Source organism: Crocuta crocuta, unplaced genomic scaffold (genome assembly GCF_008692635.1).
Source record: "Crocuta crocuta isolate KB4526 unplaced genomic scaffold, BGI_CrCroc_1.0 scaffold167, whole genome shotgun sequence".
Classification (NCBI taxonomy): domain Eukaryota; kingdom Metazoa; phylum Chordata; class Mammalia; order Carnivora; family Hyaenidae; genus Crocuta; species Crocuta crocuta.
The window spans coordinates 1,385,575-1,413,333 of NW_027532406.1; the positions used below are offsets into that span (position 1 = coordinate 1,385,575).

The following is a 27,759-nucleotide window of genomic DNA, read 5'->3' on the forward strand; positions in this document are numbered from 1 at the left end:
TGGGGCAGATGAGCCAATCAGGAGTGTTAGTCAATGACACAGGAAATATAAATACTCCAAAAATATGTGTATAAAATATAAAATATTATATATGTTATATATATGCATATATACAGTTTTATGTATATATTTATTTAAATTTATATTTAAATATATAAAAGAGCCATGGTTTCAGAAATAACTACTGAGAAGAGGGCCAGGAAGACCAAAGTTGTGCTCCCTGGTCCCTTTGCAGAGGTTTGTACTCTAAACCCTATAAACACACCTGGAAGGGCAATTTTAACAGTGAAATCCTCATTTACTAACCTCAGTGCAACTAAGAAAAAAGTGGCAGGAAACCAAAGGAAGGAAATTGCAAAGATGGGTGGGAAACCACGTATCAATGAAGGGACATAATTGAAATGTACAGAACCAGGAGTTTCCATCCAACTCCAGTGTTGCTTTTTTGTTCAGTTCAGAGTATCAGGTCACCATGATTTTAGCTTGGCTTGGAGGGGGAAACCACAACAGTGGTGGCCCCCAGAATAACCTGTCCTTTGTAGGAGGAGGCTACTGGAATTTGTAGATCTTATGCCTGTATGCCCAGCATGGCTCCACCTCTAGGGAAGCTCAGGAAAGGACATCATCTGTCTCAGGAGCCCAACATTGCTCTCTGATGGGAGGGAAGGAATTCACACTCACCTCAGTTTTTCCCAAAGCCTCATTAACTCCTTGAAACCTCAGCTCCAGGACATTTTTAGTAGAGTACAAATATCATACTGGAAGAAACGCTTAAGCCCCTACTTGTGGAGCACAGCCCAGCATTAATGTCCTATCTGCTCTCCCAATTGACGAGTGTGTTCATATGCAGCAAGATTCCCTTCCTAGGCAACATCCTTGTATTCTAACAGGATCACCTTTGAGACAGCCCTCTTTTCTTCATTATGCCACAGGAAGGCTCTGTGGATACATGTATGTATGTGTATAGAAGCAAGGTTTCTTGTTTTGTTTTGTTTTGTTTTTTGTTTTTTGGAGGACAAGGAGGAGGGGAAAGTAGGGAGGGGTTGCCTTTTAACAGTCAAGGATGCTGCTACATCTCCCCTACACGTAGAAAGCCACCAAGCTCATGAAGTTCACATCTAGAACTAAAGTGTACTAGGGACGTCTCCTTCATCTCCTCCAAAACAGCATCAGTTTTCTCTGTGTTTCCAGCAATTTTATGAGATGAGCTACAAAGACACACCATTTGAATGAATCACTCTGCTCTCACTCTGCAATGCCAAGACTACAATTATGGTTAATTAGAGAAACTAGGTCCCTCTGACAAAAAGTTGGCTTGACTGAATCATAAAGCATATTAAAAGAAATTCAGTTTTATTGCCTTCAGGAATCTAGTGGAATTATGCTAATAAATTACTCCTCAGTATAGATTTTAAGGGAAATCTGTGTTAATGAACAGATGAGAATATTTTCTAATTATGTCCATCAATTGTTTATATGGAAAGGACTACCTGAAATGCTTGCTCTTGTTTATATCACAGTATTTTAGTTGAACAACCCCCTTGATAAATGGTATAAAATAAACCGTCCAATTTTCTATTCCTTCAAAATTAGCAAAGTTACAATTAATGCTGTAATGTCTCTGTAAGCATGAAATCAAAGTGCTGTATGCATCACTCAAGCTTTTATTCTTCCTGCCCTGGGGACACCCTATTCTTTCAAATTTTGTGACACACATTCCTTCCTCTCACACTTCCTTCTATAAATGTTTCTTAAGCAACTAGTGTGTGTCAGGCACTGCAGTGGAGTCTAATTAAAAATCAGCAATCTCACAGACTAGAAAGGGCCACAAACATGAACAGATGTTGTAAGGTGCTGTAGCCGCAGGATTGCTACAGGAACAGAGGACCGTGGATTATGAAGGAGTCAGTTCACCCTGAAAGCATCAGGGAGGCCTTAGATTTAAATGGATTCTTGGAAATGAAGGACATGTTTATGTGGTCAGCTTTTTTTTTTCCAAAAAGAAAGATGCCTAGGCACGAAAGAGTGTGGCATGTTTGGCAAACTGCAAATAATATGGCAATAAAGGGACAGCAGGTGGGTTGTTAGCAGAGGAAATAGCAGAAAGAGGGGTTACTTAAAAAGGGCAGGCTGGAGAGGTCACTGGAGGCCAGATCAAGGGGAGCATGCACTGGCTGTGCACACATCACATCTGGAGTATCATATTTAAGACAATGGAGACACACTAGAGGGCAATAATGAAGTGAGAGGGTAAATCTGGTCCCTATACTCCATATTGGCCACAGGCAAAAGTCTAAATTTGCGATTTCTTAATTTTTTTTTATTGTTTTATTTATTTCTAGGAGAGGGAGAGAGAGAGACAGCATGAGCAGGGGACGATCAGAGAGAGAGGGAGACACAGAATTGGAAACAGGCTCCAGGCTCTGAGCTGTCAGCACAGAGCCCGACACGGGGCTAGAACCCACAAACGTGAGATCATGACCTAAGTGAAAGTCGGATGCTTAACCGACTAAGCCACCCAGGCGCACCTAAATTTGTGATTTCTTAACAAAGAAAATTTGAAAGTATATGTGTTTGTCCATTTAATTCCAGGCAAAGCCAAGTAAGAATGTATCACTGACTCACCAATGAGACTGCCTTTAAGATATACAGCCTCAGAGCCAAGAGCTGCCTTGTGAAAACAGACTTCAGGACAATATGGAACAGGATATTGGCCAAGTAGTCTGGGAAAACACACTCTGACCTCTTAAAGAAAGCCAGGCCTTTCAAAATACAAACCAGTGGGAAGGGCATTTAGAAATAAAATGTTAAGTATATCAGTTATCTCTTGCAAACTAACAAATATACCAAAACTTAGTGGTTTAAAACAATTTATGTCTATGATTCTGCACCTTGACTGGACAATTCTTCTCTTGGTCTCTATTGGGCTTCCTCATGCAGCTGTCTCAGCTGGTGGGTCAGCTAGAGGCTGGGCTCCGCTGGGATAGCTTGGTCCGCTGGGCCTCTCTCTCCTTACAAGATCTTTCATCCCAGGCTCCTTCATGGCACGGCTGTTTCAGGCCAGCGTCCCAAGAGGGTGAAAGTGGTAGCCTCATGAGTCACGTATCAGCACTTCTATCACGTTTTATTCACAAAGACAGGTCCTGTAAGGGGTGGGGAAATAGACTTTGTCTCTTGATGGAGGGAGCGGTAAAGTCATATTACAAAAGATTCTGAGTCTACCACAGAGGGCTTGATCGTTACTGCAAAAACACCTGGATGATGTGGGGGAGTACAGAAGGGCTGCAAAGCAAAGAGATAGATCCTTCTCCCAGTTTGCTGACCATGCAGGGACAGAACACTGGAGAAGCTGAGTGGCAGAGTAGCCAAACTTCAGCCAGAGCCTTCACTGAGTAGAATTCACAGAGCCACTGAGCAGCAAAGGTTAGTCAGGGCAAACATAAAAGTTAGCAAGAGAGCCCTATATCCAAAGAGGGCATACTGCTCACTCTCACACCCTGACTCTCAGCTTTTAGGGAGGTTTGGTTCAAGTATGATGATTCTCCAAGTGATACTTTTACTCCAATAATACCTTTTCTTCTTTATATCTGTGACTATTTCCTCCCTGTCTTCTTTCAAGCACCTTGTGATGTGAGAACAGGACTCCTCCTCTTCTTCTAGAGATAAGGAAACTAGGAGCAGGAGGGACCATCTTCCAGTCCCTCAGAAGGTTGACACAAGAGCCATACTTCTCAAAGTCTCCTCTTGGGTCTCTGTCTTATGCCACGGCATTGACAGTCCTTGTCCCTGATGCCTACTGAGGCCTCCCTCCTCAATTCCCTCCTGTAGGGTGGCTAAGTCCTTCCTGGTAGTATAATATCTTCAGTTCTTAATTCACTAGCATCTAAGACCCTGTATAAATAATGAGGACCCAAGTCCTCCATGCCAGTTTGTGGGCAGAAAAACTGCCCAGACAAGGGACGCTTACTGGGGCTTTTGGTATGTGACATGCAAAACCAGCCCTCCTCTCCACTACTGGGTATTTATATAAAGAGAAGAAAAACACTAATTCAAAAAGACAGATGCACTTCTTTTTTTTAGTTTTAAAAATATTTTGTTTATTGTTGAGAGAGAGAGAGAAAGAGAGAGAAGGAGAGAGAGAGAATGTGAGCAGGGGGAGGGCAGAGAGAGAGGGAGACGTAGAATCCAAAGCAGGCTCCAGCCTCTGAGCTGTCAGCACAGAGCCCAACACAAGGTTCAAACCCATAAACTGTGAGATCATGACCTGACCTGAAGTCACACAACCGACTGAGCCACACAGATGCCCCAAGATGTATACACTTCTATGTTTATTGCAGCATTATTTACAATAGCCAAGATATGGAAGCAACTCAAGTGTTCATCGATAGGGGAATAAATAAGATGTGGTGTGTATATATATGTATATATATACAACTGAATATCAATCAGTCATTAAATAGGATGAGATCTTACCATTTGTGACAACATGGCTGTTTCTAAAGGGTATTATGCTAAGTGAAATAAGATAGACAAAGACAAATACCATACGGTTTTACTTACATGTGAAATCTAAAAAAACCAAGATGAATGACCAAACAAAAATCAGAAACAGACCCATAAATACAGAAAACAAACTGATGGTGGCAAGAAGAGGGTGGGTGGGTGGATGGGAAAAATGGGTGAAGGGGAGTGGGAGGTACAGACTTCCAGTTAGGAAATGAATAAGTCACAGAGATGAAAGGTATAGCATAGGGAATATAGTCAATGGTATTATAATAGTGATGTATGGTGACGGATGGCAGCTACAGTGGTGGTGAGTATAGCATAACATACATAGTGGAATCACTATGTTGTACACTTGGAACATATGAATCATTGTGTAACATTATATGTCAACTATATTTAAATGAAACAAATGAAACAAATAACAGCTCTTGTCAAACTGCAGGCTAAACACAACTAATTAAAGAGCTTTGGTAAGCTAATAATGAAAGGGTGCTTATCACTTTTTAGTTTCAAAGTAGTTTCACACTATGAACTCAGCAGATCCTTATAATGTGATGATGATGATGATATCTTACACTTATTTTTTTTTAATGTTTTATTTATTTCTAGGAGAGAGAGAGAGAGAGAGACAGCGTGAGCAGGGGAGGGTCAGAGAGAGAGGGAGTCACAGACTGAAACAGGCTCCAGGCTCTGAGCTGGCAGTCAGCACAGAGCCCGAGGTGGGGCTCGAACCCATGAACCGTGAGATCATGACCTAAATGAAAGTCGGACGCTTAACCGACTAAGCCACCCAGGCGCCCCGATATCTTACACTTATGATGTTCCAGGTACTATTTTATATCCTTTGCATGTATTAATTCATTAGCCCTCATAAATAACTCTATGGACGTAAGTACTATTAGCAACTCAAAACTGAGAGACAAAAAGTCTCCATAACTTTCCAAAGTTACACAGCTAGTATGGAGAGGAGCCAAGATTTAAGTCTAGGCACGTGGCTTCAGAGTTCATGCCCTTAAACCGCTCTACTATACTGCCTTCTGAATATTATCATCCCATCATATCAAATAAGGAAACTGAGGCAGTGATTTGGTGACTTGCCCAAACTTAGGCACAGTGCTATTACAGCACATGTAGGAGACAGAAGCCAGGCTTTCCCCCTGTAAGTCACGCCCTCTTACTGGGTAACAGTTGAGGTTATCAGCCATTTCTATTTTGAGTGGTTTTCCTAATAGGAAGGATTATGAGGGTTGGGAGGTGGAGTCCAGAGAATGGGGGAAGCCAACGGCTGTACCAATTTTGAATCTATTCCTAAACATGCTACCCAAGGCTAAGGAAATGAACACATAATGCATTTTAGACATGCTATTTTCCTTGAGAAGACAATGGCTACCTTTAAGTTTAGAAGCAGAGGAAGAATGAAATTGTGAAAATGGGAGCTGCTTAGTGCAATGACACTAGAAGCTACTCCCTAAGAAAAGGAGCTTGACAAAAGGGAGGCAGGGCCAAGGAAGGTCATGCTCCCAGTGCCAATGTATGAAGGCACCAGGCAGTGTGCAGGGAGAGAGAATACAAACAAATTACATTGCTCCCAGATAATATTTATCCCCACTCAACTACTACCCAAAAAAGGGCAAACTTCCTCTAGTCTGCTGCCTAGCTTAGAAGCCCAATCTGTTGCTTTCCTTTTGAAGCCTTCCATGAGAATGCAGATTGGTAGCTGCATTCCCATGATGAATCAAATCGGTGAAGGTCTACCTTTACCTCTGCCAAGCCCTGGTCCACCCCAAGGCTTAACCCAAGAGTCCCCTGGGGTGCTACAACTCAAGATACCTGACCCACACGGGAACCTGGCTCAGAGTGGCAGGATTGAAGGCCATTCTTTCCACTCCTGGCAGGAGCCTCATCTCTCCTCTCTAGGTAGGTGAGGTTCTACTCTTTAGCTCCGGCCACTGAGATCTATTTCAAGCCTAGGTCTCTCTCATCTCAAGGCCAACACCCTTATCGTTATTTCAAATGTTTTTTCCCCTAAGCATTCTCAGTGGTTGTTTTGAATTCAGAATACTGTCAACTGCTTTGTGAGTTGGTGTGTTATCTGCTACTGAATATCATGACAGAATGGGGTCAGCAGATCTAGTTCTGGGCACCAGAGAAACAAGAATTCAAGATGGAATGGGAGAAGGATAAAATGGTCCCTATTCACAGATGGACTACAACTATGTGCAAAATCCTAAGAAATCTACAAAAGAACTTCTAGAACTAATATATAGTACATGAGTTTGGCAATATCACGGGAAAAAAGGTAAACACCCAAAAGTCAGCTGTATTTCTGTATACTAGTAATGTATAATTGGAAACCAAAATTAAAAGGGGGAATGAGTGGCGCACATGGGTGACTCAGAGTTGAATGTCTTCAGCTCAGGTCATGATCTTGTGGTTCGTGGGTTCAAGCCCCTTGTCGGGCTCTGTGCGGACAGCTCAGAGCCTGCAGCCTGCTTCAGGTTCTGTGTCTCCCTCTCTCTCTCACCATTCCCCACTTGCAGTCTGTCTCTCTCTCTCTCTCTCTCTCTTAAAAATAAACATTAAAAATTAAAAAAAAATTTTTTTTAATGTTTTATTTATTTCTAGGAGAGAGAGAGACAGTGTGAGCAGGGGAGGGTCAGAGAGAGAGGGAGTCACAGACTGAAACAGGCTCCAGGCTCTGAGCTGGCAGTCAGCACAGAGCCCGACACGGGGCCCGAACCCATGAACCGCGAGATCATGACCTAAGCGAAAGTTGGACGCTTAACCGACTAAGCCACCCAGGCGCCCCTAAAAAATTTTTTTAAATAAAAGATGGAGTGAGTTATTGAATAAAAAAGCTAAGTGTAGCTTATGGAGTAGCTATTTGTATAGAGCTTCAATGGACAGAGTATTTTACAACCACAGGAGAGGAGGGAGGAGGGAACTAGGGGCTTGGCAAACACCTGCATTCTCACTCCACCCCATTCTGAATGCCCTTAGGGGAGGGTCCCTCAGACGGTTGAAAGGCTCTTCAAGGAATTCTTACCACCTCTAGAAAGAGAAACAATCTGACTGGGAACATCAGCATTTAACACTGGCACTTGCTTCTAACCTGGGAACCTGTTAGAAATGGCTAGGGGACGAGAAGGGGGGAGGTGAAGGGGGAAAAGCCAGATGATTCTGATGCACCTGCTCTGCTCAAAACAGCAACTTTTGGGGTGCCTGGGTGGCTCAGTCAGCTAAGTGTCCAGCTTCAGCTCAAGTCATGATCTCACGGTTCATGGGTTCGAGCCCTGTGTCGGGCTCTGTTCTGAGGGCTGGCTCAGAGCCTGGAGCCTGCTTCGGATTCTGTGTCTCCCTCTCCCTCTGACCCTCCCCCGCTCACTCTGTCGCTTTCTCTCTCTGAAATAAATAAAAAACATTAAAAAAAAAACAACCCAGCAACTTTCTACTTCATTCTGTGCCTGAGACCAAGGCATCCAGGCTGCTGCAGGTTTATAGCACCCTCTGCTGGTGACCATTTGCAAAGCCCAACCCCTGAACCAAAACAAAGCTCTCATAACTAATTTGCCAGTCTGTGGATTTTTTAATGTGCAAGAATGTTAAGAAAAATCCTGTTTCCTATTACATCCACTGATGCCTCATTTTACCGTAGGATTTCTGAGATCACAGCATATTCTCCTTTAGTTCTGTGGCAACTTTCATTTCCTGTGCATCCTTCCTTCTTTCAGGCTCCTAATAAAAGACCCAGAAGAGCTTGATGAAATTTTCAGAGACAACAGTCTCCAAGGCCAGGCAAATTGCCCACACAGGACATGAGTGGATGAGGCCTTCTCTGCCTTAGCCTAAGGTCTGAGTCACTTTGGCTACAATGGAGATGTGCTCTCTCTCTCTCTCAAAATAAACATTAAACAAAAAAGAATGAAGAAAATTGCATTCATTATGTACTTATATGGAAAGAACACCAATATATCATGTGGGAAAGAGAAAAGCAGCTCTTGGCGTTGGGGAGCTGGCCTGGTACCATCAGCTAGAACTTGGGTGTTGCTATAAGATAGCCTGGCACTCATAGCTAGGCCTTATTGTTTTCCAGCTGAACATAAAAAGATTTTCACCCAACACCAGTGTATGACAAGGAGACGGGTGACCATGATAGATCAAGATAAAAACAGGGAGCCTGGGTGGCTCACGGGGTTAAGTGGCTGACTTCGGCCAAGGTCATGATCTTGTGGTTCATGAGTTCAAGCCCTGCGTTGGGCTCTGTGCTGACAGTTTGGAGCATAGAGCCTGCTTCAGGTTCTGTGTCTCCCTCTCTCTCTGCCCCTACCCTGCTCACACTCTCTCTCATAAATAAATAAATAAATACATACATACATACATACATACTCAATAATCATGTCTTGAACTCACGAACCACGAGATCATGACCTGAGCCGAAGTTGGCCGCCCAACCAACTGAGCCACCCAGGCACCCCAATAATCATGTCTAAACACAGATAAAAACATAAACATTGTTGAAACCACAAAGACCAAGTATCCCTTTATCTTAATATAAGTGACTGTTGTTTCTTTGCCAATTCTAACATTAGCCTCGATTCATTCCTTCTGTCTTAATATTTATTAAGACACTCAATCATGGAATTGCCCCAGGATCTTGAAAGCATACAATCCAGAGCAAATCCATGCTTCCTTAAAACTTTCCCCCTAAACCACCTAATCCAAACTCAAATCCTTTTAAGTCCTTTCCAACACCCTCCAGCTAAGATGCCCTATAATCCCTCATGTTACATGTTCTCCTTCATTATAATGAACAATAAACCTTATAGTGTGTCCTCGGAGGGGAAGGCACTGGCATATGTTAAGTGAAATAAATAAGGTGTATGCATGTGCATATATGTGTATATGCTGTAATTTGTTTAAAATAATTTGTTTAAAATAGGGAAAAACTGAGAGCTTTCCCCCTAAGGTCAGGAACATGACAGGGATGTCCACTCTCACCACTGTTATTCAACATAGTATTGAAAGTCTTAGCCTTAACAATCAGACAACACAAAGGAAATAAAAGGCATCAAAATTGGCAAGAAGAAGGTCAAACTTTCACTCTTCGCAGATGACATAATACTCTACACAGAAAACTCAAAAGATTCCACAAAAAATACTGCTAGAACTGATCCATGAATTCAGCAAAGTTGCAGGATATAAAATCAATGCACAGAAATCAGTTGCATTCATATACACCAATAATGAAGCAATAGAAAGAGAAATCAAGGAACTGATCCCATTTACAACTGCATCAAAACCCATAAAATACCTAGGAATAAACCTAACCAAACAGGTGAAAAATCTATGCACTGAAAACTATAGAAAGTTTATGAAAGAAATTGAAGAAGACACAAAAAAATGAAAAAAAATTCCATGCCCCTGGATTGGAAGAACAAATGTTGTTAAAATGTCAATACTGCCCAAAGCAATCTATATATTCAGTGCAATCCCCATCAAAACAACAACAGCATTCTTCAGAGCTAGAACAAACAATTCTAAAATTTGTATGGAACCAGAAAAGACCCTGAATAGGCAAAGCAATACTGAAAGAGAAAACCGAAACTGGAGACATCACAATCCTGGACTTCAGACTGTATTATAAAGTTGTAATCATCCAGACAGTATGGTACTGGCACAAAAACAGACACTTACATCAATAGAAAGAATAGAGAACCCAGAAATGGACCCACAAACATATGGCCAACCAATTTTTGACAAAGCAGGAAAGAATATCCAGTGGAATAAAGACAGTCTCTTCAGCAAATGATGCTGGGCAAACTGGACAGTGACATGCAGAAAAATGAACCTGGAGTACTTTCTTGTACCATACACAAAAATAAACTCAAAATGGATGAAAGACCTAAACCTAAGACAGGAAGCCATAAAAATCCTAGAGGAGAAAGCAGGCAAAAATCTCTTTGACCTTGGCCGTAGCAACTTCTTACTCAACATGTCTCTGGAGGCAAGGAAAACAAAAGCAAAAAGGAACTATTGGGACATCAAAATAAAAAACTTTTGTGCAGCGAAGGAAAAAAATCAGCAAAACTGAAAGGCAACCCACAGAATGGGAGAAGATATTTGCAAATGACATATCAGATAAAGGGTTAGTATCCAAAATCTATAAAGAACTTATCAAACTCAACACCCAAAAAACAAATAATTCAGTGAAGAAATGGGCAAAAGACATGAATAGACACTTCTCCAAAGAGGACATCCAGATGGCTGACAGACATGAAAAAAATGCTCAACATCCCTCCTCATCAGAGAAATACAAATCAAAACCACAATGAGATACCACCTCACTCCTGTCAGAATGGCTAACATTAACAACTCAGGCAACATCAGATGTTGGCGAGTATGCAGAGAAAGAGGGTCTCTTTTGCACGGCTGGTGGGAATGCAAACTGGTGCAGCCGCTTTGGAAAACAGTATGGAGATTCCTCAAAAAATTAAAAATATAACTACCCTCCAACCCAGCAACTGCCTACTAGGTATTTATACAAGGGATACAGGTGTGCTGTTTCGAAGGGGCACATGCACCCCAATGTTTATAGCTGTGCTATCAACAATAGCCAAAGTATGGAAAGAGCCCAAATGTCCATCGACAGATGAACGGATAAAGAAGATATGGTATGTATACATACAATGGAATATTACTTGGCAATCACAAAGAATGAAATTTTGCCATTTGCAACTAGGTGGATGGAACTAGAGAGTATTATACTAAGCAAAATTAGTCAATCAGAGAAAAACAAATATCATATGACCACTCATATGAGGAATTTGAGATATAAAACAGAAGAACATAAGGGAAGGGAAGCAAAAATAATATAAAAACAGGGAAGGGGACAAAACATAAGACAGTCTTAAATATAGAGAACAAACAGAGGGTTACTGGAGGGGTTGTGGGAGGGGGGATGGGCTAAATGGATAAGGGGCATTAAGGAATCTACTCCTGAAATCATTGTTGCACTATATGCTAATCTGGATGTAAATTAATAATTAAAAATAAAATAATATAAAAATAAATGGAAAAAATATATTTCTTTGAATATGTATGGGATGCCTCTGGAAAAACATACTAGTTAAAAATGGTTGTCTGGAGGTGCCAGAAGGCTCAGTCAGTTGGGCATTCAACTTCAGTTCAGGTTGTGATCTCGCAGTTTGTGAGTTGGCAGCCTCTTATCAGGCTGCCTGCTGTCAGCATGGAGCCTACTTCGGATCTCTGTTCCCCTCTCTCTATGCACCTCCCCAGTTCACACTCTCACTCTTAAAAATAAACATTAAAATAAAATGGTTGCCTCTTGAAGAACTAAAGGCCAGGGCACAGGGGTGGAAGGAAAAGTTTTCAGTATATATAGTTTGTTACCAAGTTCATTACTTACTCACAATTAATAACTTTTTTAAAAGATAGCAAAATCACAGGTACTACTGTGGAATCAATAGTGAAGAAATTCAGAATCTTGCCTGGACAGTTAGGCTTACCAAATTTCTGCAGGTGTGATTTCACCATGTTGCAGTCCCTCAAAAATCACATCACCACTGCCAACTGCTCTCCAGCTAAGCCTCCAGAATCAGTCTTTGTGGGAAAACAGGATCAAATTTCATGTTCTTTGACATCGTGTCAATGAAGGCTGCTGACTGATGATCTCTACTGAAAAACCATCAGATACAGGTGTTCTCTTTAGAGTGGGATTCAAGACTCTTAAGGCTGGAATATGAACAGCTCGCAGTGGTTTTATAGAACTAGAACCGTGGCAATAGGCATCCCAATGCTTCCATTAAAAACACATACCCTGTCAACAGCTCTCTAATACATATGCAAATAAATCCTACTTTTTTTTTTTTTTTTTTTCCTGAGAATTAAGAGTCCTGTAAACCTTTCATGTCTTTATGAATTTTTCCTTTAGGGAGGGGTCAGTTCAAGTTTCACATGGTTAATAAATTCTGCTTGGACCCTCAGCTCCCAGTGAGCCCTTCCTATCCCAAGCTACTGTTAAATGAAGACAGTAAATTTGTCTATTGACTCAGGGGTTTCCAAACATTTCCTTCCTCCATCCTAAACTCTTTTTTTCAAAGGGAAAGCCTCCAACGAAGGCCAAATATGTGAAATACCAGCTCTGGATGACAATGGTACAAACTCAGGGCACCTGAATAGCTCTGTCAGTTAAGTGACTGACTTGTGATTTCGGTTCAGGTCATAAGCTCATGGTGGGGGGGATACAGCCTTACGTCAGGCTCCATGCTCAGTCAGCCTGGGATTCTCTCCCTCTGTCCCCCCCCCCAAAATAAATAAATTTAAAATAATTAGGGCGCCTGGGTGGCTCAGTTGACTGAACACTGAGTCTCGATTTTGGCTCAGGTCATGATCCCAAGGTCATGGGATTGAACCCTGAGTGGGGCTCCATTCTTTTTTTTTTTTAATTTTTTTTTTAATGTTTTTATTTATTTCTAGGGGAGAGAGAGAGAGAGAGACAGCGTGAGCAGGGGAGGGTCAGAGAGAGAGGGAGACACAGAATCTCAAACAGGCTCCAGGCTCTGAGCTGGCAGTCAGCACAGAGCCCGACGTGGGGCCCGAACCCGCTACCGCGAGATCATGACCTAAGCGAAAGTCGGATGCTTAACCGACTAAGCCACCCAGGCGCCCCAGTGGGGCTCCATTCTGCACATGGAGCTTGCTTAAGATTCTTTCTCCCTCTGCCCCTCTCCCCTACTTATGCTCTCTCTTAAATAAATAAATAAATGAGTAAATAAATAGCTAGCAATGTTTTTTTAGATTTATTTGAGAGAGAGAGAGAGAGAGAGAGAGAGAAAGCAAGGGAGGGGCAGAAAGAGAGCAAGAGAGAATTGCACTCAGGCTCTGCGCTGCAGAGGCTCAAGTTCATGTACTGAGAGATCATGACCTGACCTAAAAGCAAGAGTTGCTGCTTAACCAACTGAGAAACTTAAGCGTCCCAAAAAAATGTGTCTTTAGGGGCTCCTGAATGGCTCAGTCTGTTAAGCATCCGACTTTGGCTCAGGTCATGACCTCATGATTCATGGGTTTCTGAGCTGCTGACAGCCAGCTCAGAGCCTGGAGCCTGCTTCAGATTCTGTGTCTCCCTCTCTCTCTAACCCTCCTCTCCTCACGCTGCCTCTCTCTCTCTCTCTCAGAAATAAAAACATTAAAAAAGATTTTTTTAAATGTGCCTTAAAAAAAAAAAGGAAAAGAATTGTACAAACTACAATTCTCTTTCCCCTATCCCCGAAGAAGTTCAACCAGGCAGTTTTAAACTATGGGTTTATTCCACCAACAAATGTTGTTGGCTAACTTTTCTTTCAACTTCCCAGATAGATTATTAATTTCCTAGGGGCATTGGTCCTGTTTTATTGACCTAGTTCAACTAATACTTCAGCATTATTTATGTACCAGGTACTAAGCCAGCAAGGTAGAATACTTTTATATCTGGCCTTTGATACAACCCAGGAGATAAGGCATTTTTTGGTCTCCATTTTACACATAAGGTTAAGAGAAGCTGGAAGAAAAGACCTAATTTAATCAGCAGCAGAGATGCAACTCATGCCCAGGCCCTCAGAGTCTAAATCCAGTACATTTTCTATTCCAGCAAGCAGCCTCTAGGTCCGTCATGGATTATTCTTTCCCAGAGTTCTCGAGAGACTAGCTGGGGCCACCACTAGAGAGGCTACAATTAGTAGTGGTCATGAAGACAAGTTCAGTCATGGATCAAGTTCATATGGTCCTAGGCTACTGAGCTACCCCCAACAGCTCTTTTCCTTTCTTTTCCTGTTCATCATTCTTTCCATAGCTGTTCTGCCAAGATGATGGTATCTTCCTACATAATCTACAATTAAACCAAAACCAACCAGACAAAACCTTTAATGTGTCCTGGAATAATTAGCTATTTGCTTCTCTTTCCTCCCTCTCACCTTAACCTACAATTATTCTAATACCTTCAGGAAGATCACTTTTCTAGTTTACACAAAAGAAAAGGGAAAGGGCAAAGGGCTTATCTAAAAGACAATTAAGAATTAGTAAATGTCAGGGGCTAGATACTATATTAAGATTTAAAGTTCCTGGGTGCAGTCATTCACAAAAACAAAAACTTACTGTATAAAAAATAGACCAGCTGTATTAGGAATACAAAGACACTCAAAGAAAAGACTGCAATCCAGCTTTCAAATGTTTTATTTTTAGTGGTTTTAAACATTTTAATACAACAAAGATATAAAATAATATATATTAGTTAAATCTGGCTTTAATTTAGAATCAAGATATTTACTTATATACAATACTGTGCTTCAAGGTATGGCTACCACAGGAACATTCACATCTTCAAGTAATACTAGTTTCTCTGTGGACAGAGTAACATTTAGGTAGCGTTCTTAAAACAAAACATGCCCACTTAAGTCCAAACTAATTTTGCTTCCCCTGCCAAGTACCAGTTTCCACTTCCTTTGTTCCATATCAGGAATACTTCAATTGTCCTAACAATCCATTGAGTATCTCAATAAAAAAATTGTTAAAATTTAGCATTTTTAAGATGACATTAATAAGCCAGTAGCTTATACTGAAACAGACCTGAAATAACAACAAAATTATTATAGTATTCTTTCTTTCTCCTCCACATCAGGCACAAAGCACCTTATGCTTAAACGTGGAGTGCACTGGAATAAAAAGTCCTTTGGCTAATTTAGGTTAGAACATATTCTAAAAACCAACTTTACAGGTAGCTGAATTATGGCTTACAGATTTCATAGATGTTTTTATTGAACTTGACGCAAAATAATAGGCCACATTTTAGTTACTTGAAATTGGTGGCATTCACTGGGTGTGAGAGGTAGGTGAGAGGGGAGATCAAAACTACTTTCATAGTACTTTCAGTCATTCAGAGCTTCTCAGAGAAGGAAAAACCCTCAACTTCTTTCCTTTCTCACTTGTCACCTGAAGCAGTCTGACTTCTGATGTTACTAACAATCAAAACAAGTCACCTCTACAGAGGTATGGGGTAATTCAGGCTACCCTTTTTACAAATGCACACCATCTTAACCAGCAAGTAAAGATGGCATTAAAACTGACATGCTTTGTTGGCTTTGAAACTATCTAAATGAAACCAATCCTGCTTAAGAAAGCTATTGGACTACTCTAAAAGAGAACTTTCTTGTCTCAAATGCCTGAATACCTTAAAGAACTGACACATAACTATTACTATAATTACTTTTTGTAAGGGATAACTTAGGTCTACAAAAAGAGTTCAAAGAATTAAATTTATTAGATCACAGAGTTTAAAACAAGAATATGGTTAACATCCTCAAGCACTTTAGAACAAGGATCCTTAAAAAATGTTTACTATAAAACTAATGATGAAATTGCCTTTTGCTGAATACACTCAAAGCAGGTTAGTGTTATGAATATGACTTTGAGTATATAAATTAACACTTTCCAAACAGATGTCTCTAAAACATACTGTTTCATTTCAGCTGTAAAAGGATTTGGCTCCTCGGTTCTCCATTTACAAATTGTAAGATTTTTGAAATCTAAGTAACAACACTTAGGCAGGTTCAGGGTAAGAAAGAGCCACTTGTGTTGTGTGAGTTACACGATCAGCAAGTCTTTCAGTCAGTGGGTGTTTTGCTGTGAACAGTCCACATTTCTTTAGCTGACTGGTTCTAAGATTACTTTCATTGCTTTCTGACTACAAAAAAAAAAAAGAACAAAAAAACAAAAAACCAAAAAAACCCCAACTTAAACAGATATGGAAGTTGTATTTTTACCCCAGCAATTCTGACCACAGAGAGCTATGGAGAGGACAGGCATTTGAGAATTCTGCAGCAGAGCCAAAAACGGTTTCTCCCAAATTACTCAGTAATAACAGTAAATGTGCCTTCTTCAAAATCTCCTACTCCCTACTAACTTCAATTACCCTTCAGTAACAATGCCCTGCATGGACTTAAAAAAAAGAAAAATAAATAAAAAGAAAAAAAGAGAAAAAAGGCTACACTGTCAGGAATATAGAGAAATGCACTGAGGACTTTCAATGTAACCTCCAGTTTACATCCCCAAATCAAAACCTTCTTGGTTCATTCTATACTGAAATTTCAGTAATGATATAAGCTTTCACAAGCCTGCAACTGAAAACAGGGCAAAAAATATATAGATCTAAGGCTTGCAGCTTCTCCACCTAGCACATTCACACCCAGAATGTGAATATAAATACCACCTTTCCAATGTTTAGATTTTAACAACAACAAAAAAATACAAAGACAAAATCTGGAAAGTTTCTGGACAAAACAAAACGAAAAAAAAAAACAAAAAACCAAGTGTAATATAGGTTTCATATTTAAAAAATAAATGGAAAAGAATTTTGTGTCAAAGTTTTCCAAGAAAGAGACTTGGAGATGATGGATTTATGTAAACACTGCCTTATATTAGTTATAAATCTAGCTTATCTTTTCCTCAAATCAGATATGACAAATGCAAGGCTGAAAACTTATTTTATAATCCTCACTGGAGTCTGCTGTTAGGCACTCTCAATGTCAAGAGTGCTGCAAAGTTAGTTAAAATTTTTTTTTCTATTCTGTTCTAGAATAGTATCCATATGAAGGAAAGAAGACTGATGTTAGGAAACTTATCATTTAAGTAGCTATCCACTTCATGAATTAATGCTGCCACAGATTTTTTTTTTCAAACAGTTTTTCAAAAGCCAACATTAGTCCCTCCATAGCTAAAATACGGGCTTGCTCTGTCACTTGGAAAGAATGGCAGTTACACATCTTTTGACCTCAAGAGTCAAAATACTCTAAGTGGCATAAGAAACATCCTTCACCCTTCATGATTATGCAGTTTCCTTAGATGAAGTGTTAGCATTTTTGTCCCTAGCATGTAAAAAATCCAATAACTTCAGATATTATAAGATTCTTAAGTATGAATTTTAAAATAATAAAATCATAATTATAATAATCATAATTTTAAACTTGAATTGCCTTGTGTCATTTCTCTGGTGAGAAATAAAAAATAATGTTCATAGTAGACTCAAATTGGGTAATTCAGCACTGGCTGAAACTTGTTTGCATAATATTCCTTTCCTGCTCTAGCCATTCAAGCTCCTCTACAGCTTATACAGGAGTGGGAATAGGACTCAAAACACAAAAATAAAATATTTCACTCACATGACAAGCAGGTTTCAGCTAAGTGGCCTGATTTTAGACCTCAATATGTCAGCACTTTTTCTAACTCCTTGTTTTAAAATGGAATGTAAAAACTACACACTTAATTTTCCAAGTGGCTAAGCTCAATCAGTTGGGGCTCAAATTCCAATTCCATAACCATTCTACTATTGTAACTATTAAAATCATTAAAAATAAAGTGACAAATGTTATCACAGAGGTCAGATGACTTACGGTACTAAATTTCTAGTGTAAACCTTAACTAAGTCATATCACTTTCTGACTGCCAAATTAAGACAAAAAATAGAAAGAATGTATGTACACAATTGTATTTAAAAATGGAACACAACAAAACCTTTTTATATCCAAATATATTTGAGACTGTTTACTTCTTATGGCCAAGAATGACATATATCAAAAACCAAAGAACTGTATTATGCCTGCAGCCTGTTAAATGTTTCTTTTCCGAAATAGAAAAAATATTCTTTGCATGCATACCTCCCTACTTAAGGACATAAGAACTTTATCTAACATTTGTTAAAACACTCCACTATTTTGCTCATTAAATAACATCATTAAAAGCATAAAATTGGGTTGTCATAAGTCTAACAACTACAGCATAAAGTTGTTCCAGGTACCTACCTCACTAAAATTAAGCCAATTTGATTCTTATGGATGCAGCCACTTTTCTCTCAAAAATACTCACTGATGGTCATACCGAGCCCTCAGAACAAAACAGGAACTGCATCTTTTGTTTTATCTTTTGTGAAAAATTCCACTACCATATTTGTACTGTCACCTCGTGTATAGTCTTTTTCATTCTCTTCTTGTTTCAGGCATCCTGGTATGTTCAGTATACTTTTCTTAAAGATGGTTCAGAAAGCAAAAATTATTTGTTAGTAATACAGATTACCTTCTAGAGTTGCATTTTTTAAAAAGACAGAGATCAGTTCAAAGATCAAATACTGCTCACTTGGTAGGGGTTTTTTCCCTTGAAGATATTAAGGAGCTTAAAAAAATTATTTCTTGACTAGAGTCCTAATGAAATTAAAAACAAACAAACAAACAAAACCACTTTCAACCAGCAAATTGCTTAAGTTCAACAAGCTAGCACTCAACAGGTAAAGATAACAGCCTAACTTTGATCACAACATTGTTTGCTGAAAGAGAAATTTAAGGAAACATCTACTTAAACTTAAGCTTCCTTTTCAAACAGATCTGTAAGGACTCTTGATTGTTCTTTCTTGAATTCTATAATCACAGCCTTGCTCAGAACATGGAACTTTACTTTGTCAACATATAAGCCCAAAAGCAAGGCATCTAGGAACAACCAAGGGGGAGAAAGCAAAGTTATTCACTTTCAACAACTACTATATATTTAATCATGAACCCATTACAAAGGTAGTCTTTATCCAATTAATCTTTTCATTATTGTTGGTTTTGAAAATGGCCAACAATATTCATTAGGTACTGTACCATTAACATTGCATTCAAAAAAAGAAAACATGGGAAACCAAATTCTTGCCCTCCTACTCTGCTGATATGCTCTGGTATTGGCTAGAGTATGGTAGTACAAAAAGAGTCTTGTCGTGATATAAAAGGCGATAAACACATCAATGGAATAATGTTCATGGGCAGCCAAAATGAAGAAGATTCCAAAGAGGTTGAGAACCCAGGATAAAGTGTGCAAGAAATTCCAGCTTCTTGGTGTATCTGGGGAAAGGACAGAAAGATCATTTCAAAACCACATCCCTTCCAATGCTTCTAAGTCATGTGTTTCCTAGGTCATTCTGTTCCTTTCATTCTTCACAGAACTTGACACCCTTCCCATAGCCTCCTTTGCAGCCAGTCATCTGATATGCATGGAAGGATTAAAAAGATACTTACATTCAGTGACAAAGAAATTCAGCATAGTTAGGACGACTGTGTGGCCACTGAACATGTAATCTCCGCAAGTGTGAACACCAGTTAGGGTCATACCAAAGCCACTCCAAATGGCAAAGGCCCGGTGCAGTTTTTCCCATACACTGCCATAGATCTATAAAGAAAGCTACAGATTAGAGAGGTAGGGGTTTCTGAACATCCACTCCCATTGAAATTCAAATGCTGAATGACTTAGAAATAAGATCTAAAGAAAAGCAACCAGAATCCCAGTCTAATTCCAGACATCAAGAAAGGGTGGTCAGAACTATTCTGGTAATTACATGAAATCAATGTAATTCAAATTTCTCTACTAGAAGTTCCTTTACAATGAAAAGGTCACTATTACACAAATTATTTCCAAGTTTTTAATCCAATAATACAGTAGTATTTGCTGGCTGTTCCTGCCAATTAAGAAATAGGCTAAGACAGTGGCAATGGCTACCATTCAATGTCTAGCCTCCCCCCCGCTTTTTAATGTTTATTTTTGAGAGAGAGAGAGAGAGAGAGAGCGAGCGAGCATGTGAGCATGGGAGGGACAGAGAGAGAGGGTGTCACAGAATTCTAAGCAGGCTCCAGGCTCTGGGCTGTCAGCACAGAGCCTGAAGCAGGTTCCAGGTTCTGAGCTGTCAGTGCAGAGCCCAACGTGGGGCTTGAACTCATGAACTTTGAGATCGTGACCTGAGCTGAAGTTGAATGCTTAACCAACTAAGCCACCCAGGTGACCCTATTCTCCCCTTAACTGGTAACAGAATCTCAACTTTATTTGAGGCAGCAATGAATTCAACTGAAACACTGTATTTCCTATCCTCTCTTGCAGGCTTGGTGTGGTTATGTGACTAAACTTTATATAGTAAGATATAAGTGGAAGTGTAAAAGATTTCTGGGAAGGTTAATTATAAAGGAAAGAGACAACTATTCCTTCTAGCCTAAAACTCAGATATGATCATTGAAGCTCCAGCAGCCATCTTGGACCACCAAGTGGCCTTGAGGATACAAGCCAAGTGTTAGGACAGGAGAACAGAAAGACAGAAGAATCATGTGTTTTTGATAAGTCCATATAGTTATAAGTGACCTACTTTCAGATTTCTCTTATGAGAGCGAATAAGCCATTGTTTGCTTATTAAACTATGCCACCTTGAATTTCCTGTTATTAACAACCAAATCTAATCCCAACTCCCACACATAAGCTTAAAAAAGCAATCCATTTTGAGGAAGAGTTTTGAGTAAAGGTCATTTTTTTAAGGCATTTAACACATAATAACTGTACAAAAATTACTAAAATTTTAATATGCATTTACTATGTGTAAGGCATACTGCTAAGTGCCTTATGTGTTACTGTATTTAATTTCCACAACAATCCTATGAAGTGATTCAATTGTGTAGATGAGGAAACTGGCTTAGAGAGGTCACACAGTTAGTAAGTAACTAAATGAGGATGTGATTCTTTGTCTAGGAAGACCAGTTCCAAAATCCTACGTCTCTACTTGCTAGATGGGGTGCTGCCCAATTCATCAGTCATTTACTAAAGCCAGTTAGATCTTTAAACACACACACACACACACACACACAAACACACACACACTCTTACAAAACAAAACGCCAAACAAACAAAAAAATTGTCCTATGTTTTAAAGATTCTACTGTAGCTAATTAACAACAGAAATAACCTCATTAGATACCACATTTCATTAGAAATCTCACCTACTGATTACACGATACCCAGCTTTCCCTTTCTGCCTCAGTGGAAGGCAGGACAGGAAGAGGAATTTATTATTAGAGAAAAGGAAAGAGAAGTTACTAAAATATACATGGTTTGGTTCCTCTAAGACTTCTAATAAGAACAGGGTTGGAGATGATACTCTTGTGAAAGTAAGAAATTAGGCAGTAAAGGACAGAGACTACTAGGAAAATATCTCTCAGCCAGGGACAGGAAACAAGTGATGCCAGTCAAAAGAAAGCAATCATTTACTCAAGTTACTCAAGTCTCCCTATCCCTTCCAGTCTTAAATGTCCCAAATATCCTTCCAGAAAAAGAAAAATTAAAACACAACAGACTAAGATGCGTTGATGAAACAAGTATAAAAATCTGCTTTAAGTAGTTCTTTCCTTAGGGTGGGGCCATGGCTAATTTCAAAAACAGGCAGGTTTCTTGGTTCTGTCCCTAGACCTCCTACTTCTGGGAATGAGATTTCAAGCAATTACTTTATTTCAATGAAAATGCCCTATGGAGTTCACTGTAAGGGATTTGATTGCTAGCTACTATCACCTTAACCTTCTATTTTTAACAACTGCTACAAATAATACAGGTCAATAAGTAGGTTATATTGTAATTTAAAGCAATTAACAGTATTTAGGGCGGATTTGAATAGAAATGCCCATATATAACTAACTGATAATGAAAAACAGTCATTAGAGACAGAAAAGGGGCTATCCATACTATAGAGGAATGGTATCTAATTTATTTTTGTAGTACATGTTGCAGTGCTATGTACATATACTATTCTCTTTAGTGGCTGACCCAACAACTAAATCCCTCAGTCATAGGAAATTCTCTTTTCAGTGTAATAAGCTTATATTTTTCTTCTTTAAAATCTCTTCTAATCAAATACCATACTATTTGGGGGAAACGATTCTATCCCTATTCCACACCATGTACAGAAATAAATTCAGAAGAGTAAAGATTTAAATAGAAAATATAAAAGTCTCATGCCATCATCTTTCATTAATCAGAATGGCAATGAGTCCAAAAATTGGTAAGTAGTGCTGGCACAGGAGTGGGAAAACTGACATGTATACAGTGTAGATAGTAATGAAAAAATCTGTCTCTTCTAGTAAACATTTGAGCAATAATATCATCACAATTTTTAATGTATATGTTCTTTGATTTCAAAATACCACTTCCAGGAATTTATCATTAAGTAGATGTTTAAATAAGTGAAAATACATAAATGTACCAGGATGTTTACAAAGACACTGTTTATAAATAGTAAGATTTGGAAACAACATAAATGTATATATCATTTGGAAACTGGTAAATCATATAATGGAACACTGTAGCCATTAAAAAAAATGAGGTATAAACATATGCATTTCTTTAGAAAAAAGTAAACAACATATTAAATAAAACATAAGTTAAAGAACAATATCTGCAATATAATCTCATCTTTCATTTAAAAAGTATCTATTTTATAAACTTATGTGAATGTGTAACCATGCTTAAAAATAGTCTATGTAGCTATATACCCAACTGGTAACAGTATTATTTATGGGATGGGTGAAAGAAGGAATTATGTGAGCTTTTACTTTTTTTACGTTTATTTTTGAGAGAGAGCGAGAGAGCGAGAGTGAGTGAGTGAGCTCAATGCAGGGCTTTAACTCAGGAATTGTGAGACTATGGCCTGAGCTGAAGTCAGATGCTTAACCAACTGAGCCACCCAGGTGCCCCATGTGAGCTTTCACTTTTTAATTTATATGTTTTTAAAAAAAATAAAACATTTCCTTTACACAAAATCCTAAATGTCATATTAACCTTGCCCTCTTGCTTACTGGTCAGTCTCCTAATACCTTGAGAAAGTTTTGTCATCCTTCAGCTCAGGGCTGTATTTTTAATTCTTGATCTCCTTTGGCTGCTTAATCTTCCCTTGCTGGCATTTCAGCTATTTATATTGCACTAGAAGAACTGACAATTATGTTTTACACTTTACAAAGAATATTAAAACAACAACAAAGGTGTTAACACATACATTTGAATATTTGGGAATATATGACCAAAGCATGGAAGTTTAGAATAGTAGGATAATAAATTCTTCTGTCCAACGTTAATGAGTCTCAAAGGCCAATTTTGTATAGTACAGGTGGTTTTCAGGTTAAAAATAATTTTTTTTCTTATCTGGGTTTGTTGTTGTTTCCATCTGCATAATCTCTCCTCTCTCAATTCAATCAGAAAAGAAGATATGTCTACAATATAGCAAAACAAGCTACAAAGTTTAAAACAAAAACAATAAATCAGCCATTATTTAGTATGTCCTAGGAAAGAGTAAAGTTTAGAATAGAGTTTAGAATACTTTAAATGGAATATGGTCAAACTGTAAAACTTTTAAAAAAGGAGTGATGAGGACACTGAAGTGACCAGAGTCATCTCATATAAGGAGCCAAAATGATAATTGAAAGAAACTTTTCTTTCTTTAAAAAAAATTTTTTTAATATTTGTTTATTTTTGAGAGAGAGAGACAGAATGTGAGCGGGGGAGGGGCAGAGACGGATGGAGACACAGAATCCGGAGCAGGCTCCAGGCTCTGAGCTGTCAGCATAGGGCCCTACGTGGGCTCAAACCCACAAGCAGTGAGATCATGACCTAAGCCAAAGTTGGACGCTCAACAGAATGAGTCACCCAGGTGCCCCAAAAGAAACTTGTTGTCTATAGCTTCATGGCACAGGACCAGTTTCAATGGACAGATATAACAGGGAGGTAGATTCTGGCTTAAGACTTCTACCATCATTCCTAGAGGTTTCTTACAGATACTGAAAATACTGAAAAGCACATTTTACTATTAAGAGCAAAACCTTAGCCCTATTACAAAAATGGTGCCATCGACCCACCAAGAACAAAAGGGAAGAATGATAAAGAGGTAGCAGGCTACCTTTCCAGTACACTGCAGGTGCTGTCCTGGCACGGAGAGGGAGGTCACAAACATGGTAAAGCAGCGAAGCAAGAACACAGTACCCATCAGACTACAGAGCCTTCGAAGAAGTATTGACCTGTGAACAGAGCGACCAAAAAAGAGAGAAAGATCAGAAGGAAGCAAACCAAAAAAACTCCAGGCATCAAGTGTTTACCTAAAGGGAGAAAAGACAGGAAAACTACTAGTACTAGACTCTTTGAAGAGAACAGAAATCTTAGAGAACTCTTCATTCTAAAGCATCATTGTCCAATACAACTTTATGCAATGATGGAAATGCTCTATAAGTGCACTGCCTAATAAAGGTATCTAAATGTGGCTCTTGAGTACTTGAAATGTGACTAGTACAACCAATGAACTGAATTTTAATTTTATTTCATTTTCATTAATTTAAATAGCCAGATGTGGCTAATACCTGCCATGTTAGACAATGCAGACCTAAGAGCATCATTTCATTGATAAGAAAATATGGCTAAGAGAAGGTAAAGAAGCTAGTGAGAAAGAAGTAAGACTAGTACCTAGCTGATTCTTAGCTTAATGGGTTAGCCCTGTTATTCATCTATGGCTCATAAATTGTTTATTTTATGAGAAATAAAATTAAACACATGATTCTGGGGAATTTTTTGCTCATTAATAACACTATAAATTGTTACTGACAGTAACACAGGTACCTCAGTACTGATAGTAGCTATTTAATAAATATTCTCTAACCTCTCCTAACTTAAAATTAAGCTATAAAATACTAAGTCTTTTGGGGAGTCTGGGTGGTTCAGTTGATTCAGCGTCCCATTTTGGCTCAGGTCATGATCTCGTAGTTTCTGAGTTCAAGCTCCATATCAGGCTCTGTGCTGACAGCTCAGAACCTGAAGCCTACTTCCAATCTGTGTCTCCCTCTCTCTCTTCCCCTCCTCCACTTATACTCTGTCTCTCTTTCTCAAAAATAAACATTAAAAAAATTTTTTAAAATACCAAGTTTTTCTAAATACCAAGTTTTATGTTAAGTATACCTAACAAAAATTTTGAACTGCATTGTAATATCACTTGTACTGTCGGGGCACCTGGGTGGCTCAGTCGGTTAAGCGTCCGACTTTGGCTCAGGTCATGATCTCACTGTTTGTGGTTCGAGCCCCGCGTCGGGCTCTGCGCTGACAGCTAGCTCAGAGCCTGAAGCCTGCTTCTGATTCTGTGTCTCCCCCTCTCTCTGACCCTCCCCTGCTTATGCTGAGTTTCTCTCTCTCAGAAATAAATAAAACATAAAAAAAATTTTTTTAAATATCACTTGCACTGTCGTATTATTTTTTAAAATGCCTTAAACCAAAACAGACTATAAGATTCTTAAAACCAGGAATTATGCTTTACACATTTTGAAATGCTCTTCCCACCCTCAAAAAACGTGGAACACAGATTAAGACATCTCAAATTTTAGTGTGTACACCTGGGATAGAGCCTAGGAATCTACAGTTTAATATGAAACCTGTTGAGTCTAATGAGAGTAGTACAAAGAGCACACTTTAAGAAACACTTTCTTTGACTAATTAAACTTCAAAACTTGCACTTAACTGGCCACTGCTATGCTTTGTTAAACCTACCACAATTTCCTACAAGGTAAACTCTTTCTCTTTCTTGTCAAGAGTGGATAAATTCAAAGTCACCAGGTCTTGTGAGTCAAAGTTAAACCAGAAGTACTGGTGCTATACATGTTTTGAAATCACCTCTGGTTTTAGGCAATTCAGAGTTAAATCAAGTAATTTCCTCTCATTAAGTAGGAAAGAAGCCTCCCCTTATACTTTTTTCTTAATAAAAAATATTCTTTCCTTTATATTTCTTAGTGGAAGTGTCAAAGAAGCACTTTCCCTATTCTGCAATTTCCTATACCACCTTAAGCAAACCACACTGGCTAGATAGATGTGAAAGGTGTGCAACATAATCCCTTTTCTAATGAGCTTCCTCCAAGCAGAGAACAATGTCTTCCATTCAAACACTATCCTTGTCCAAAGACCATCCTTGGAGGAGTTTCTATCTTTCTACAGAAAGTGGTATTTCCAGGGGCGCCTGGGTGGCTTAGTCGGTTAAGCGTCCGACTTTCGCTTAGGTCATGATCTCGCGGTTCGTGGGTTCGAGCCCCGGGTCGGGCTCTGTGCTGACTGCCAGCTCAGAGCCTGGAGCCTGTTTCAGAGTCTGTGACTCCCTCTCTCTCTGACCCTCCCCTGCTCACGCTGTCTCTCTCTCTCCTAGAAATAAATAAAACATTAAAAAAAAAAAAAGAAAGAAAGTGAGATTTCCAGTTTGTGATATTTCCAGTTTCCAAGGAAAGTTAAAGCTAGACTGTCAGCGATGGCTAATGGCTGAACATTACCAACTCTGATCTTGGCATCCAGAATACATTCAGAATATAACTAAATTCTTGTTGATCAAACCCAAAACATTTTCCATAATGACTAAAGAAAGAAATTAACAAGGAAACTACAAAGGGAGAAACAAGATTTGATTAACTTTATCCAAGACAGTAAAAATATTTTGTCTTTTAATGGAATAACTGAGGTACCTGTGTTTGTGAAGAAGAAGAACCAGGAGCCAAATATAGCACAAAATCATCCCACATACTTCTGTCATGGCAAAGGCCCATGGAATTCTAGGAACACTGGAATAGAAAAAAAGTACATTTCAACTGACAAGAAGTGTATGTACATGACACCTTTTGCAACACTATACTCTTCTAGATGATTTCTGCAACTTTTACCTCTTTTAGGAGAGGATATTTAAAGAAACTGGGGGAAAAACTGTTTCATCAGTTATCCCATTTGCCAAAACTTCTTTGCTGTTTTTGATTCCCAATTAACGGTTCTCTATGAAGAAGTTACAATTCTTTTCTTCCTCCCTGTAGAATGGTAGACCCAGATACAAAACTGCCCACAAACATCAATGGGAAAAGGTTCACCTCTTGCATGATGTGCTGACTGCAGAATCCAGACAATCAGGGCTTGAACTTGACTTTTGTTTTTCTTACAGTAAATTTGTTTGTTTGTTTAGTTTTGTTTTAAAGGCAGTAAATAGTGTTGTTTTATTTTACTCCTTTATTTTTCTGCCCTCCTTTGTTTTATATCCATTTTCTTCTATTTTTTCCACTGATTCCTCTTTCCTCACCAAATCCACAGCTCCTGTGGTTACCCACTAGTAAAATACATGTCACATTTCTTAATTTAAAAAGAAAGAAAAAAGGGCACCTGGTTGGCTCAGTTGGTAGAGCATGTGTGACTCTTGATCTTCGGGTTGTGGGTTTGAGCCCCACATCAGATGCAGAGATTACTTAGAATCATAAAAAATAAATAAAAAGAGAGGAGGAAAAGACAACTGAGAAGGGAAGGAGGTAAAAGTGGAAATTAATTAGGGAAAATACATCATCTCCAGGTGATTGTCTTATTATTTTTTTTAAAGGTATTTACTTT

The 27,759-nt window shown here is 38.9% G+C and overlaps 1 protein-coding gene across 2 annotated transcripts in view; it reads right to left on the reverse strand.

Annotated features, from left to right (window-relative positions):
• Positions 1-14,715: 14,715 nt before the first annotated feature.
• Positions 14,716-27,759, reverse strand: part of SAMD8 (sterile alpha motif domain containing 8) — a 53,120-nt gene continuing 40,076 nt past the window's right edge. For both annotated transcript variants that reach the window (XM_077778614.1, XM_077778615.1), the window contains exons 3-6: positions 26,859-26,954; positions 24,275-24,392; positions 19,599-19,749; positions 14,716-19,424 (exon numbers count right to left, since the gene is read on the reverse strand). In XM_077778614.1, the coding sequence (XP_077634740.1) occupies positions 19,120-19,424; positions 19,599-19,749; positions 24,275-24,392; positions 26,859-26,954 (670 nt within the window). In that variant the 3' untranslated portion in view covers positions 14,716-19,119. The remainder of the gene's footprint in view (positions 19,425-19,598; positions 19,750-24,274; positions 24,393-26,858; positions 26,955-27,759) is intronic.